Raw genomic sequence first — 16,422 nt, 5'->3', positions numbered from 1 at the left:
ACCAACCGACCGTAAATCACAATGTCTAAGTAGGTAAATAGAGAAAGCTAAAACACTTCCAAGCAATCCAATTGAGTGACGCTCCGCTGGCTCTCCGAGGGCCACTGCCGTGGAGGCAGACTATTTGGATTTACAATGACTGTTTTACGATGTTGCATCTAAACGTTGATATATTATAATTTTATAGCCCAGATTCTAACCCATCAACCCATCAACCCATCTGTCCATCATTCCATCAATCCATCACCCGTCACCTATCAATCACTCACCCGTCACCTATCAATCACTCACCCATCACTCACCCATCACTCACCCATCACTCACCCATCACTTACTCACCCATCATCCAAACCTCAAACTCTCGGAAATGTCCAAGGTTACCCTGTGTTTCGACCGATCTAAACGTCCCAAGTCCCGAACCAATCACAAGCTCACGATAATCTTCTGATTCAGATCGTCAACTAGGAATAATATCAATATCAAATCCGAATTCGTTTTTGCAATATCAAAAAATGTGATACAATTGTATAGTTATCGTATGAGTTACCTAACTATGATAACACCAGTTCAATGAAGTATGTAATGGAGAGACTGCAACAAATACAAATTCTTCCCTGGGAATTATGGTATGCTGTGGTAACTTGGAAGGGAGATAGATTTCATAATTACCCGCATGTAGATACCTACCCCTTCCCCTTCATCAAGCAACGATAGAAGCGAAATGTTTCTACCAGCAAGATACCTACCTACCTACCTACCTACCAATATACCTCAAAATACTCCCTATTCATTATACATACATACACATTACATATACATTTCTCTGTATCTACCCCTCCACAACACACCCATCCCATCCCATCCCATCCCACCTCCCACACACACATACAATCATCAACCAGCAGCCATCCAGTCACCCAGCCATCCAGCCGCGTGTGATATACACCTCCTACCAATAACAACTCCATTCAATCCAAACCAAAATCCATCCTTTCACCCATTGCATGACTCCGTCCTCGCATGCATTTCCAATTATCGCAATCCCATCCCCCATTCATCATTCTCTCACGCCCTTCATTGTCATCTATCCATCTATCCCTCATCTCATCTCACAACTCCCCCGAGATCCTAAATCTTCCCAAATAATCCCACACGGCAAACCTTCATGATTTTTCCGTCTCTCGCGTAACAACTAATAAGTCCCTACGAAGCCTATGTACTAACTAATCCAATAACAAACAATTCAGCAACTTAACTTACTAATCCCATCTCATCTCTCTCGTGGGGGCCCTCCCAAAACCGCCCCCAAAATGTGGTGGGGAGTAATAATTCTCCAATCTCCAATCTCCAATCTCCAATCTCCATTCTCGATTCTCAATACTCATACTCGAACAATACCCTACAAGAAAGTCCAAGAACCAAGCTCCAAACCGCGGCTCGGCACACAATCGGCCGTCGGCCCTGAACCTGAATATTTCCGCTCCACGCAGAGGAGGTACCCATCCATCCATCCATCCATTCATACCCAGTGTGACTCTTCCCAATTTTTTCATCTCCAATCCTGATCACCATACTTTTTCTTCAATACAACCTCAGATGCGATATCGCCCTCTGCCTCCATCTTCCCGAGGCTATATCTCTATCTCTACCTAGGTAGGTATTGATCGATCGTTCTATCCCTCTACCAATCCCGTCATCTAGTTCTAGTTCTCGACTGGCAGATTACCGGTATGTTACGGTTACATACAGTACTCCATACAGTATTCAACAATTCGCTATCTAATTGTCCGAAACTTTTCCAATCGATCAACTCAATTCCAGCCGCAACATCCAACTCCAATATCCATTCCTCCTTCATACTTTCCCCTCTCTCCCTCGGAATTCCCACCCAAAATACAACTCTACGCTTACCTTACTCTCCAGCACCCTAGCACCCTAGCACTCAAGCCTCTCAGCATCGCATCGCATCGCATCTCTTCCCATCCCATCCTCGCCATCTCACGAACCCCCCAACCCCGCCAAGCCGGCACGCCAAACTGTCTCGAAGCCGCCAAGCATTGATTCCAGATTCTCTCGATTCTCTAGATGCGCGTTCAATATTTGATTTCTACACCAAAGACCGTGACACCCTATTAAACCAACCCAAAAGCCACCTTCCAACCCCCCCACATCCATCCCCTAAACTCTCGGTGCATACCCGGTGTCATAGCCCTCCCCAAGCAACTTGGCACATCAAAACGCCCATCAAAACACCAACCCAACCCTCCAAATTCCAAGAACCGTCTCTGATCCATCCAGAGAAAAAAAACTAACCCTAAAAACCCAAAACTAACACTAAAACATAACCTCAAAATGCCTCAGTAACATCGTGAAACTCTCTTGCAGAATTGGCATTGGTAGCCACGCTTGGCTCTCCCGTATCACATAACATAATCTCACATAACATCATCATATCATATCATATCATATCACGTTCATCTCACATCACATCGTAACTATCCAATGCAGACCATCACATCACATCATATCCGCTCTACACTTCCCCCATCCCCCATCCCTCATCCCCCATCCTAAATCTTCAAACCTAGGTAGCTACCTAAGTAATGAGAACAACCGTAAATCTTGGCATATCATCAACAAGGTTTCTGCTGGCGTGACCCCGACCTACGATATATCGAACAATCCAAACGGGGTGGATACCTAGGGATCCGATTCTCGTCGGGCCGTCCCAGACGATTTGGGATGTTTGGAATCGATGGAACCCAACTTAGAACATTCAAAGACTGTGAATGAATGGTGGTATTTGATGAGAACATTGAAGGATTTGGAATGCAATGAATTCAATTTGAACACCCAGAGACTTTGGGTTAATGAATCCTTCTTGAATATTCACAGAGTTTGAATCTATATACCCATATCTAATTTGAATATTCAAGGAGTTTGAATTAATCATCTCAATTACCACATTTAAAGAATTTGAATCAAGATATTTGATTAGAACATTCAAAGACTTTATATCTCTAAATTTATTTCGAATCTTGAATCGCTTTGGAACATCGAAAGAGGGGTATGGGAATATGATCAAGACAGGGTTTCCCATAATCCAGGCTGCAGTCTTACTTTTATCTACAAATAGGATCTCTACAAAATACCAAGGCGGGATCAACGGGACGGTGCGAGCATGGCATCTCACTCCATTCGACATTAAGGTTTCTGTAAAACAAGCTTTTAATCTTCTCATACTGTTCAAAGATACATCAGAGAATCTCAAAGAAGACCAATTCATCAACGCTCCTCAAACTATCACTTACAAACATGCTGAGTCCTCCATTGAACAAGGAAAAAAGTTTCCACCCAGTAAATGCTGCAACAAGCATACAATTACATCATCATCATCATGGAAATGTACCAAGATGCAAATCTCCATGAAATTCCAGACCTGATGAAAAAATCAAGAAAAATTTACAACCCAAATGCAATATCATTATGTATAAACGCGTTTTTTTATCCTCCGCCATCTAAAATCCTCCAAAACCTGTTGGTTGTGGTGCGAATCCATTGGTGTGACCGAACTGGGCTGGAGATGCACGTCCAGTAGGTCCAGCGGTGATCATTAGACGATTACCTCCGAGAATTGGGGTATTGTCCTCTTCCTGAACTTGTGACTTCTCTCTCAACTTTCTCTCCTCATTATCCTTCTTCAGCTCAGCAATAGTAGAACTTTGTTGGGCCAAGTAGTTGATCATGAATGGCATAGTAAAGTCGGTAAGACCATGACGCCATGAAATTTCCATGACAACATGGACAGGAATGAGGTCGTAGCAGGCATAGAGCATACCAACATAACATTCACGGCTGCCGATATCGACGAACTAGTAAAATAATCAGCAATGGAATGAAAAAATTGGATAACACATTGAACTTACATATCTAAGCAACTCCTCAACAACATCTTCCTTGCCAGAAATAGCAGCAGTCTCAATTGCATCTTTGAAAAGCTTGTCTTGTTTTGAAAGAGCAATGGATTTCTCCCAGCGCTTGTTGTTACGGTAAATGTTGGAAGCAATTTGACGGAAGAAAACTAAATCGTGACGCTCTAATCGTTGAGCAAGCTCGACGGCATCATAGTTATCGTAATTCTGGACCGAGTCACGGAGGGTCTTGTAGTCTTCCTCTTCAATCAACAAGTCATGGATAGCACTGTTGACAATCTTCTTGTTCTGGGTCTGAACGTTGAGAAGGAAGGGTTTGATGAGAGGGATGTTGTCGGATTTTTCGAACATCTTGACAACACGGTTGACGTCGATTCTTGGTGAAAGTGCTTGAAGAAGATCGGTAATGAGAGATGGCTGCTCTTGAAGATAGAAGTTAAGAGCGCGATAGTAGATCTCCAAATTTGCTACCTTGGTAACGATATCCTTGAATGAGTGATGTTCCCATGCGTCGGCAGCTCTCTCCATCATTGCAAGAGCGGCATTGTCCCACTCATCATAATGACAGTACAAGAAAATCAACTCGGGCCAAAGGTGAGCTTCCTCGCAGGCACGAATTACCTTGGGAATATTGATTCTGCTCCAGAAAAGCTTCAAGTGCTCCATTGTGCGCTCTGGATGATATTTGGAAAGGGCAATGGCTAATGCAGAATAGATTCCCATATGGCTTCTCTCAAGACCTAGACCCTGCTCAAGCAGAGCAATGAGTTCATCAAAGTAACCATTGCGTTCGTATTGTTGGACTAAGCTCTGCAACTCCTCAGCATCAATAATCAAATTGAGACCACAAATCTGGGCGAGGCGGAATTCCTTCTTTTCAACACAAGCAGCGTTAACTTGCTTCCAGACCTTGATATTGTTGGCCTTTCGGGCACATTCCACAGCAGACTGGTATTCCTCAAGATGAACGAGGGTAGTTGCAAGTTTGGCCCAATTTGAAATACTGGTGAAGAAAATCTTTGCGGCTTGGTGGAAGCCTTCAGCATATGCCTTGTCACCTGATTCCTCGATATCAGCGACATTAGTTCCTCTGAGGAAGTCCTCGAGTTCGCTGAGTTGATCGGTACGAGCATATGCAAAAGCAAGTGCAGTATCAATGGCAGGCTCACGGAGAGTCTTGCGGGCCATACGAAGGTATTTGATGAGGTCCTCGTCCTTTCCAGCATGAGTTGCAATTTCAATGACTTCGAGATAATTGCTTGGATCATCGGCGCGAATATATGAGGCAATACCATCGCTTACACGTAGACCATCCAATTGAGCCTTGGCGACTCTACTCCATACCTCAGGAAGCTCTACTTTCTCAGCATAGTCGTTCGCACGATCGATGCTGACAATGTGCTCAACGAGTACATTTGCAGCGTTAGTGTGGTCGTTGATCTTCTTGTAAACCTCGAATGCTTCTTCATACAAACCAACTTCAATACAGATAGAAGCTACATCCGCTGGGTTGAATGCGTCTAATTTGTGGATGTAATCCATGACTCGGCCCTTGTCAGCTTTGGTAGCGGTGAGAATGAGAAGATTCTGCAAGCTCTCATTGTCACTGAAGGGCGAAGGTTCGAGGACGATCTTTTCGAGTAACTCAATTAATTCACCCGGAAGATCAGCACCAAGGAAAGCCGCAACTGCTACAGAGACCTTTTCGGGTTCAGTTGATTCGGGGACAGCTGTAGAGATAATTTGATCAATGACGGATCGGCGGTGTAGATTATTTTCTGAGAGAACAAACTCCCAAAGCTCTCGATCAGCTCTCTCCAATAGATAGCGAGCTTGAGCCTTGTACATGGAATTCTCATTGGTGATGTTGACAAGCTCAAGGTCGTTCTGTCCCTTCATGAAACAAATAATCGCAATTGAGGGGTCGCGTTTTGCCGCGTACAAACTATAAAAAGGTCAGTAAATAAAACGATGGATGAGGGTGTAGAAGACTAACCCAATGAGCAACGTATCAAATTGGTCGTTTTGTTTCAAAAACTGCTCTGGATTATTGTTACTAGAGGGTTATGGTTAGCTGAAAAGTACCGTGCACTATGTGATGATGAACATACCTGTCGATGTATATCTTTGCTAAAGCGTTGTATACAGCCTGTTGCTGGTTGCCAGCAGCTAAAGTTGCCTCGAGGAATGGCAATAGAAGCTTGAGACGGTTACGTGTCTCAACCTCATGAACAAGTTCATCGATTGGGATGGAAGCATGATTGACTGAGTTCAAAAGGTTCTTGATAATTTGCTCATCACAGTCAACATCAAGTAAACCACCAACAACAGCAGGTGTTCGGGCTGGGTTCACACGCTGAACGTAGACCTCGATAGATTGAAATTGTTGATTTTGATAGAGGTAGAGTACCAACTCGTGAGTGAAGTTGAATCGATCACAAACGATGATGAGTGGCAATTGCTCGGTCAATTTGGCTTCCTTCAAGAAGTTCTTCACGCGTTCAGGATTGTAGAAATTGGAATCTCTGCAAATGCGTTCCACCTCGTTGAATTGCTGCATCTTGGCGGCGCTCTCGATATATTTGAACACGACGTTTTGATCTTCACTCAAGTTGACAATGCTACCAAGATAATGGTAGAGACCCTCGGCAGTCTTGTACTTCTCGAAAAGATCAATCAATCTGACAGCACCGAGTAGGTCGGAGTATTTGACCGCGATTTGAACAACAGCCGCAAGGTTTTGACGAATGTTTACCTTGAGCATAGCATCAAGACAGTCTAATGACTGCTCAAGGGACAAGCGACCAAAGTAACCAGTGAGCCATTCTTGACTGAAAGTTGGTGAAGCAACAATATTGACAATAACGCGTTTGATAGCTTCAGGGTCTTCATAATGCTCCAAAGCTCTTTGAGAAAGGCCAGCTTGTTCACACAATTGTGCGATTCTAGGCTTATCATAGTGTGAGAACATCTCATTACCAAGAATGGCGTCGGCAACTTGAGGAGCGTTCATGAGATTCATTTCAAGAAGACGAGTCTGCAAGTGTCCTTGCTCTGGCTTATTTTCCTTTAATGCATCAAGCAAGAATCCTGTAGCAGGTTGAACCATTCCTTGAGACTGGAATACGTCTACAACACGCTCAATGTCGACAAGTGAACCACCCTCAGTGTTTGCCAACTGTGTAGCGAACTCGGCTCCCTTTTCGGGGTTGATGGAGATGATGTTACGAAGTAATTGGACATAGTCTGGTTGATAACCTGCTTGTTGGGCGTAGGGTAAGATCTTCTCGAATTGGCCACTCTCTGCAAAAGCAGCAACAACTTTGTGAGGAACGTTTGCCTTGAGATAGATAGCTAGTGCAAGCTGTGTATCTTGTTGACGGACAATGTCACCTAATTCTTCGGAACAGTCAAGCTTGTTCTCCTTCATCCACTTTTCAAGAAGATGCTTTCGGTTCTGGGCCAGGACAGGTCGTACAAGCTCCAAAGTCTCGTGTTTATTCAGCGATCCCTTGTCAAGCAATACACCAAAGTATTGCAAGATGACAGATAGTTGGCCTGGTACAGCCGGTACATTCTTAAGACGTTCGATGGTTTGTGGGGTTCGCAAGAAGCCGCGAGGAGAGTTTGCAGCAATCTTTGACGCCTCAGAGTAGTTTCCTGCAGCCAAAAGTTGCTCGAATTGGTTGGCATAGAGGTTGTCCGCACCAGGTAGACCAGCTCTTGAAGCAAGCTTGACGGCTAAACCAGAGTTCGCAGGGTTTTGGAGGAGGTATGGAATAATTGTTGTTTCATCAACTGATACCGACAATACTTGTCCTCTTCGGTTAACACCAACGAGTCCTGCAGATTCCGAATCGCCAGCTGTGATGAAAATCGTCTCGCTCGAGATACGGTTCATGAAAATACATGTACCAGTCTCAAGATCGTAAAGGTGAATAAAGCCGTATTTGGTAACCAAATAAATAATGCTGTATTTTTGTGAAACTTGCATTGCTACTGGGAAATCATTTACGGCTTCAGCAGGGAAGTATACATCGACTGCCTTCTTCGAAAATGTTGGATTCGAAGCTTGGTGGTCGACCTCGACTATGTGTAACTTTGCGCCAGTAGCAGTCCGAACCGAAAATGTGAACACCTTTGTATCTGCTGGGGCCGATTCCAATCGCAATGTACCGAATGCTGCCGCGTGACCTTCAATAGCCTGACTGATGCCTCTGTCTTTTGAATAAAGTTGCATCGCTCCTACCACTCGTCCTTGTTGTTGTGTAATGCCTACGACTACCATCCATTTTCCATCGCCGCTAACACGATAGTTGATAATTTGGCATCCCTAGCCTAACATTAATACAATTCGTTCTCCCAAAAATAAATGGGACTCACAGCAAGGTTTGGATTTCTCTTAAAGACCTCTACCGGAGATGCCTGATTTGGGTCAAATACATCCCAGTGATACACTGTTGTATCGGTAACCAATCCCAAGCTTGTCTCACTGAACCATTTCCAGAAGACAACATCTTCATTCATGGTAGCAGACTTCAGCTTTGCCTTGGCGCCCAAGTCAAATATTTGTAAGGTCCTTGATTGTGCCTTCAATGCGATGACCTGTTTCGACCAGTGCATAATGGCACTATCCGCCTTAATAGGTCTTCGAGTGACAGCATTGTTTTGCTTTAGATCAACGATGACGACTTCTGGTTGTGCAGCTTCGTTCTTCTTTTCTCGTACGCAGATGTAGGAATCTGACTCCAGTGTCTATTCGAGTAATCAACACATGCCCAAAGCTCAATTAAACAACACGGAATTACTTACACATGAGTTAAAACCTATCGATTGTGCCTGCAGGATTAATTGTTAGCAAGCCAGATCGAGATTGGATGTTTGAAGCTGAAAATGTTATGGCAGAAGCTGGTGAGAATAGCTGTGTTGTGGCTGGCACATACCTCAACCCCGACACTTGTTAACTAAATCAAAGTCAGTAAACATAAGTCAACAATTCGATCACCGCACAACTCATTTCATACCTGGAGAAGCTCCGTAAACTTGATTGGTAATGGAGCCATATTTGCTGATTCTCTGAATCTATGCGATCAAAGGAAATGGCCTTATTTAATTGTTGACCCAATGTAGTGGGCAAGCTATCTGCGCAGAGGCGCTGTTTACCCAGAAACGTGCTCAATTAAAAACAAACGGAAGTTTGAAAGTACAAGTATTGTGGAAATTAATTAAGAGGATTTGAGAAATACCCAGACTAAGGGGATGTTGCGAAATATGAGACTTGAAATGTGGAGAGGATATGTGGTTGTATTGCTTCTAAAACTGGCCTTGTCACTTGCGACGACGACAATTGTAAACGGCTGGATCAGTGAGCAAGGAACGCGCTAATCCGTTTTAGTCACTCGGGCCAGCCGCGTCACATGATATAGTATTTAAGGGGCACGACCCTTCTCACCAGCGTTCAACTTTACGTCAACACTCATTTTGGCGACGATGAAGCTATCAATCTTTCTGAAAGTTTTCGATAGCGAATGATCTGCTTTCACATCCAAGTCGGCTCTCGATTGTGTTCCACAAGGTTCGGCTTCTAGTGGTAAAGCTGTGGGTATACCAGTCGCAATGGCCCGGGCTACCCGGAGCAGCCTTCTGGTATTCTCATACTTAGATAAAGCTGTTTGCTCGTTGAGTACGCAATCACTTTATACGATATGTTTATTTAGCATGACACGGTTCTCAGCAGATTGTTCATTTTTATCATGTTATCTGCTTCAAAAACGGCACATGTACACAGTTTTGAGTCATTGTTTTCTTCTCGCGTTTGCTCTATTCCCCTACTAAGCAGACTACGCAGACAAGTTTGTCAATCACCAGTCAAGTGTATTCGATTTATGCTGCATCCGAGTTGGATGTAGTGGTTAGAGAAATTTAGCGTTTCGGGTAGTTCTGGGCGTTTCTTTAGCTTCAAAATACTCAGTAATAACATCTTATACACAATCAACACTCAAATCATCATTTCTTATTAAATTTCATCGTCCCTGTCACAAGTCAAAGCCCTACAGATTCTCATATTCACATACTCACAAAGTGTTCCATCCAGCTAATGTCATTGCAAATATGGCACGTAGCCAGTCGTCATAATTTATACTTATACTAGACCCTGTATTGTTCGTTCCCTTGACCCATTGTACCATTATATTTACAACCTCTATCTTTAGAGACATTGTCTTCAGTGGCCTCATCCTCAATCTTATAACTTTGCGTAACCAAAATACCTACTTCCTTCCCAGTACACTTCAATTCGGGATGCTCTGGAATATGCTGTAATATCCCCCTTTGACTACTCTTATCCCCATCGCTAGCATTTATGCTTTCATTATAATTATCTGCAGTGTCGTTCCCAGCTCCTGTAATCATCGTCGTTGCAAGACCGTCTTCAATATTCCGTAATTTGATGGCGCGAGCTTTCATGTAGCCTTTTTTATGAGGTGTTGCAATAGTTGGAGGACTGGGTCTATCGTCTGAGGGGCCGTAAGAACCGTTTCCTAAAGCAAAACGGAGTAATGGTCTAAGAGCACTGAGACATGCTGCTACTATTCCTAAACCGATTTCAATGGTAGACCACCAGACGATGGGAGCCACGCCATAAAGATAGTCAACTGCTTTTGCATAGTTGGGAAAATATTTGACACGAATTATCGTTGCTATGCTAGCGAACATACCCATTCCTAAGAGAACACTGATGGCGACTTTGATTCTGGGAGAGAGTTTCAAGTTCCATACTATGAATGCGGGGATAATAGCAGTAGACCAGTCGGTGATGATGTTCATGGCCGAGAAACAATAGCTTAGGATGAGGATAGCATTGATACTGCTACATTTCCCATCGGGAATAGTTTTGTCCCAGGTGAATGCCATAGGTCGACATGTTACAATAACAGCGATGTCGGAAATGAGGACTGTCGCTACGGACCCTGCCATGATTGCGTAGAGGATTTTTCTGTAGGTCAGGCTCGGTGTTATGCGCATTAGGGAGATGCAGATGCTAGCTTTGACTGGCAATGTGCCTGTCAAGGTGAAAAGTTGAAAGATAGTAAAGTACTGTTCTCTTTAATTAGGAACTTTGAGTCCAATACCACTATCCGCATGTATATACTAACCTTGACTGCAGGCTCCATCTCTGCGGCAGTAATAGTAAGATTATGAACACCCAGGCCATATTTTGCGGACATCGTCGACATGGAGACATTCACCACGAACATGATCTACATCAAATTAGCAAACTCGCCAATCTATGAGAAGAGGATACTCTATATACCCATCCCACCACTATCATCCAATCGTCCAAGCCGAATGCTTCACGCGTTACCCGAACAAAGCATCGCAATGCTAATGTAATGGTCGATAGTCCCAGAAATACAAAATTGACAATGACAATTGTAAGAGCCCTCTGTTCCAAAGCCATGATGGACTAATATGTGCTCAGCACACCACCGGCACTCTTTTGATGACGTTGACCTTAGAAACGACGCTACAAACAGAACAATCGAACTACACAACTGCCGGAGTCGTATAGATAAGTGAGCTTCGACTGAAATGTAATAACTTACACCAGAGAGGTTGTAGGTCTTAAGGCGTTCTCTAAAGTCGAGCCTTCAAGAGCAAAACCCTGAGGGGCAGGCTGAGGTTCCATATTTGCGGTTTCTTTTTGTAAACCTCGAAAGTTTAAAAAGCAAAATTATACAACGAACGGACACACAGCATTGATCTGTGCACGCCTTACCTCCTAACACCACAACGAATTGTTCAAGTATTGTCGAGAGCTATAGACGACCACCATGTCTAAGAGGGAGAGATCATCAAACGGCGGAAATATTATTTCTGTGTGGGTGTCATATAGCTACCAATAATTTTTCATGTAAGCTAGGAAAACTTTAATGTCGGCTTGCCAGGGGTCAAATATTGATGTCCTCTTTCGTCCTCGTCAGATCACACACCATGGGGTCGATGAGCCGAGCAAGCCCTATTTGGGAATACTTCATATTCGGAACACCTGCCCTGAGCAAGGTATATAGAGTACGAGGTAACACAGACGTTTCGTGTAGTAATACCCATGAATGTTACAGGTGGTTCCATTATCATCTTGCCGTCGTTCATTCCATCATCATGTAGCTTTCGTTCAATTCAGAACTCGTTCACGTTTATCAACGTCCCTCCTTTTCTTCATGCAGTCAGAAACCGTTTGAAAGGATTCGGGAGTGGAGAGTGCGGAATGTTGACCCTTGGGAATATATCTTCAATTTTTTTCTCATGAATGTGGTTCGTTGGGCAGGGAGAGAATTGCACTACGTTTCGTGTAGCGCTCCACTTGTTTATCTACCATCCACTTTTGAGTTGATCGCCGTTGAATTCCCGGAAGTTTATTCCCCTGATTGATTTCTAGCCGATCATTTGATTGGATGGTTGAGGAATATTGACAGGGTAAGTGCAAACGAAGTATACTTTTGAGTTACGGCTTCGTAGCGGAACATGGGTGAGTTCTATATTGGATATGTCATTTGCAGGCTAACGATTGTATGGACCACACTGCCGGTCTTTGGGGTAGCGAAGCAGGAGCAAAGTCACATTGTTGAATTATGCAAGGAGCCAAGGACGTACATGGGATGGCACAGTTTACTTTCTTATCTGTCTAAATGGTGAGTATGCAGAGCGGCCCGTTATTCTCCCAGCATCAGGGCTCTTGTTTATATGAACAACATGATTTGGTCTCCACGTGGTGATCGGGTCCAACGATGAATCTGAGAGTTACAACGTTCCAAGTACTCACAAAGCCAGAACATATGCAGCTTCGAAGCTAGTCAATGCACATGCCACGGGATAGTAAGCCACACAAGGAATGATTTTATTCTATAGCTCCGAAGCTGTGTAGTTTTCTGGTAGGACAAGTATATAGAAGGACTTAAATCTTTCTTTGCATTCGCTACGCGATAGTAATTCACACTAGTAATGCTCTTCCTTTCCTAAATCCGGAGCTGTATATTTTCTGGCAGGACAAGTACTTCAATTTTTATTTGCATTCGCTACGCGGTAGTCGACCACTAGGATATATCCTGTTTTCTAACCCCAAAGTCGTGTACTTTCTGACGGGACAAGTATATAGAAGCGCTTTGATCTTTCTTTGCATTTGCAGAATAACAAAGATTCCAGCAACTTCTTTTTACATTGAAGATTACTATATACGACGATACGACGATACGAAAACACACAGCTGTGAAGATGGCACACAAAACCCCATTCAGAGTTGTTATTATTGGAGGCAGTGTGGCTGGTCTTGTGCTGGGCAACATGCTTCAGCTGAATGGTATCGATCTTATCATTCTAGAAGCCTACCCCGCCATCGCTCCCCAAGTAGGAGCTAGTATTGGATTACTCCCCAACGGCAATAGGATCCTCGACCAATTGGGATTATTCGACAAGATTTTAGGATTGGCGCCTCCGGTTGAGCAGTTCAATTTTCGCAATAGTAAGGGTGAGAGAATTGCTGGTCACTCGGGAATGAGACATTCTTTCGAACAGAGGTAAATACCTATATACTTATATACTTATATACTTAAATGCATACGAGTGCTATTTGGAGAACGAGATTATGTTCTAATGCAATATAGACATGGATATCCCATTTTATTTCTCGATCGACAAGCGGTGCTAAAGGTGCTATATGATAACATCAGAGATAAGTCCAAGGTTTTAACCGAGAAGCGTCTAGCGAAGATCGATATGAATGAGAAGGGTGTCAAAGCAATCATGACGGATGGATCGGAATTCGCAGGTGATATACTGGTCGGTGGTGATGGGATTCATAGCAAGACTAGATCGGAAATGTGGAGGCTGGCTGAAGAGAAAATTCCGGGTTATATCCCTGCTGGGGAAGACAGTGGTAGGCCTCTGTTTTTTCCATTGATTTTTGAGATAGGGTGGGCTTTTATTGCCCTAGGTTTGAGACATATCTGGAAGCGGGGTTTTCAATGGTCTAGACTGCGTTCAGACAATGAAAGCTTCTTGGTGTTCTGAATTTTGTCAGAACATTCAGATGATCGAAGGTGTTGAATGCACTTCATTTGTCGATTTACTCTCAGATGATGGAAGCTCAGATCTAGTCTGCTAGTCCAGATTATCTCACGCCCTATCAAGAAGTCAAATTTCAAACATCAATCACACCCAACTCTCACACCAAACACCAAACACTTCCTTCCAGCCAAATTTTTCAAACCCCTCAACTAACTCCATCCCAGCTCCCCCTTGCCACTACAGCTGCATATTCGGTATCTCCAACCCGATTCCCGGCCTCGAGCCCGGAAACCTACACTCCGTCTTCCGCGAGCAAAACTCCTACCTCATCAACGGCGGCCCCGAAGGCCGCGTCTACTGGTTCTACTTCTTCAAACACCCCACTCCCCTCTACGGCAACGCCATCCCCCGCTACACCAAAGCCGACGAAGCCGCCGTCCTCAAAGCCCACGAAAATGACCCCATCACCCCCGACATCACCTTCAAAGACCTACAAGACCGCAAAATCTCCTCGACCCTGACCGCGCTCCCCGAATACGTCTACAAAAAATGGTTCTTCGAACGCATCATCACGATTGGTGATTCCGCGCATAAATTCAACCCCATCGGTGGCCACGGCGGGAACTCCGCCTTGGAATCTTCCGCCGCCCTCGTCAATTCGCTCGTGAAACTTCTGAAAATCTCCCCCAAACCCTCAACTTCCCAATTCACAACCATGTTCGCGGAGCTCCAGGCTCTGCGCGAAACACGTGCGATGATTCTCAAAGATGCTTCGCATGAACAACAGCGTACTGAGGCTATGGAAGATCGTCTTCATAAATTCATTGCTCTGACGCTCTTACCAATCACGGATACCGAAGACGTGATGTTTAATTTCTCGGGTAATCAACCGTCGGCGGAAAAATTAGATATGGTGGAGCTTCCCCCCCGTCCGAAACTCATCCCCTATAAAGATGAATTGGCCAAAGCTCCGGAAGTGAGAGGAGTGATTGGATGGATGCAAATGGCGGTTTATATGGCGCTTGCGCTGGGAGCGTACTATGGGCTGTGGATCCATTCGAAGAATGAGGGGGCAGCGGAGGAATTGGCGGGGATTCTGAGGAATCCGAGAGGGGCGGCGGAGAAAGACAGGAGGTTGGGGGTTTTGAGTGTTTATTTTTATGGGGGGTTGGTGCAGCCGTTGGCGGTTTGGCTGGTGGAGGGTTGTCGGAAGAGGAATGATATGAATCTTGTGGCTCTGTAAAAAATCCCTTCCCTATTTCTCTTTTCCCCTCCCTCCTTCTCATATCTTCACATTTCCAAAAATATATATATACATATAAAAGAAAAAGAAAAGAAACTCACACCTCCCAGCCCAACCCTCTGGCTTGCCCTCTCCCAATACCTCGGCTTCGGAATCACCGCCCCCCTCTTCTACACCGTCTACACCCTCTTCTCCAACGCCGAACCCTACTGGTGGCCGCTCTCCCGTCTCATCCCCGCGCACTACATGAAAGCCATTCTCCCCTGTGTCCTCCTCTTCTACATTTTCCCCACCCTTCTCTTTTTCCTCCCCTCTTCCCTCCCTCTCACCCCCCTCCTCTCCAAAATCTTCCCCCTCCTCCCCCCCCTCACCACCCTCCTCACCTTCCTCTCCTCCCTCCTCCTCCGCAAACTCAATCCCCCACCAACCCAAACCCCCACCGCTTCCCACACCCCCACCGACATCCTCCCCCTACGCACTCTCTACCTCACTACTTTCCTCCTCGGCCTCCTCACACACATCACAACTCTCATCTACATCTTCCTCTCTCCTCGCCCCCTCATTTCTCTCTCTTCCATTTTCCTCCCCAATCCCAATTTCTCCAACATTACCCCCATACACGCATACCTCCTCCTCAATTTCTATACCTTCCACCTCGCGACCTACATCTGGACTTGCAACGCAGTGTGGGATATCAAACGCGTAGGGAGAACTACGGTCGATATCGGTAAAGCAGCTGTGGTGCTATTTCTGGCGAATGTGGTTGTGGGGCCTGGAGCGGCGTTGGTGGGATGTTGGTATTGGAGAGAAGTGCAGATGGCGCGGACAAGTGTTTCGGGGAGGAAATGAGTTGGTTACCGAGTTATTGGTGTGCCGGAATTGGCTGTTTGAGTTATTAGGCGATTGATCGATTTGAAGTAGAGATAGGAGGAGGAATGAGGAGAGGATTGTATTTAGATCATACACATAGCACATACATTTGTCACTTACATAACGAGATTTGAAACAGATTAGAAATGATTACGATTAAAATATCTTTCTGCTAATTAAATAAAGTAGTAGAGTTTGGTTGCAACCCCCTTTCAGCTATCTCCCCATTTATACATATTTCATATTCTATGTTCCGTCATCCATCGCCTAATAGATCTTCCAACCTTTCAGACAGTCACCCCTATCTCATGTGTC

At 44.6% G+C, this 16,422-nt stretch overlaps 3 protein-coding genes across 3 annotated transcripts; 1 reads left to right on the top strand and 2 right to left on the bottom strand.

The window, feature by feature from the left end:
- Positions 1 to 2,985: 2,985 nt before the first annotated feature.
- EAF01_010017 (uncharacterized protein) lies at positions 2,986 to 9,234 on the bottom strand. The gene is made up of 8 exons (XM_038918273.1): positions 8,957 to 9,234; positions 8,876 to 8,896; positions 8,745 to 8,771; positions 8,316 to 8,687; positions 6,044 to 8,265; positions 5,929 to 5,988; positions 3,927 to 5,877; positions 2,986 to 3,872 (listed from the first exon to the last, which is right to left on the bottom strand). Exons 1-8 carry the CDS (start codon positions 8,993 to 8,995, stop codon positions 3,519 to 3,521), a joined length of 5,046 nt encoding a protein of 1,681 aa, XP_038766243.1. The 5' UTR covers positions 8,996 to 9,234; the 3' UTR covers positions 2,986 to 3,518.
- Positions 9,235 to 10,079: 845 nt separating this feature from the next.
- EAF01_010016 (uncharacterized protein) lies at positions 10,080 to 11,391 on the bottom strand (the record flags this gene model as incomplete). The annotated part of the gene is made up of 3 exons (XM_038918272.1): positions 10,080 to 11,027; positions 11,087 to 11,191; positions 11,245 to 11,391. 3 exons carry the CDS (start codon positions 11,389 to 11,391, stop codon positions 10,080 to 10,082), a joined length of 1,200 nt encoding a protein of 399 aa, XP_038766242.1.
- A 1,811-nt stretch (positions 11,392 to 13,202) lies between these two features.
- Positions 13,203 to 16,086, top strand: EAF01_010015 (uncharacterized protein; the record flags this gene model as incomplete). Its single annotated transcript, XM_038918271.1, has 4 exons — positions 13,203 to 13,504; positions 13,592 to 13,863; positions 14,219 to 15,233; positions 15,348 to 16,086. 4 exons carry the CDS (start codon positions 13,203 to 13,205, stop codon positions 16,084 to 16,086), a joined length of 2,328 nt encoding a protein of 775 aa, XP_038766241.1.
- Between the last annotated feature and the right edge of the window lie 336 nt (positions 16,087 to 16,422).

Source organism: Botrytis porri, assembly GCF_014898465.1.
Source record: "Botrytis porri strain MUCL 3234 chromosome Unknown BPOR_015, whole genome shotgun sequence".
Taxonomy (NCBI): domain Eukaryota; kingdom Fungi; phylum Ascomycota; class Leotiomycetes; order Helotiales; family Sclerotiniaceae; genus Botrytis; species Botrytis porri.
The sequence above is the reverse complement of the archived record's forward strand: the minus strand, read 5'-3'. Positions and strand labels throughout refer to the sequence as shown.

Bases quoted from the DNA above. Each gene is read 5' to 3' on its own strand.
- EAF01_010017 (XM_038918273.1), bottom strand. From the start codon at position 8,995: ATGGCTCCATTACCAATCAAGTTTACGGAGCTTCTCCAG. The intron at 8,897-8,956 runs GTATGAAATGAG...ACTTTGATTTAG, and splicing joins AGTTTACGGAGCTTCTCCAG to TTAACAAGTGTCGGGGTTGA. The intron at 8,772-8,875 runs GTATGTGCCAGC...TTAATCCTGCAG, and splicing joins TAACAAGTGTCGGGGTTGAG to GCACAATCGATAGGTTTTAA.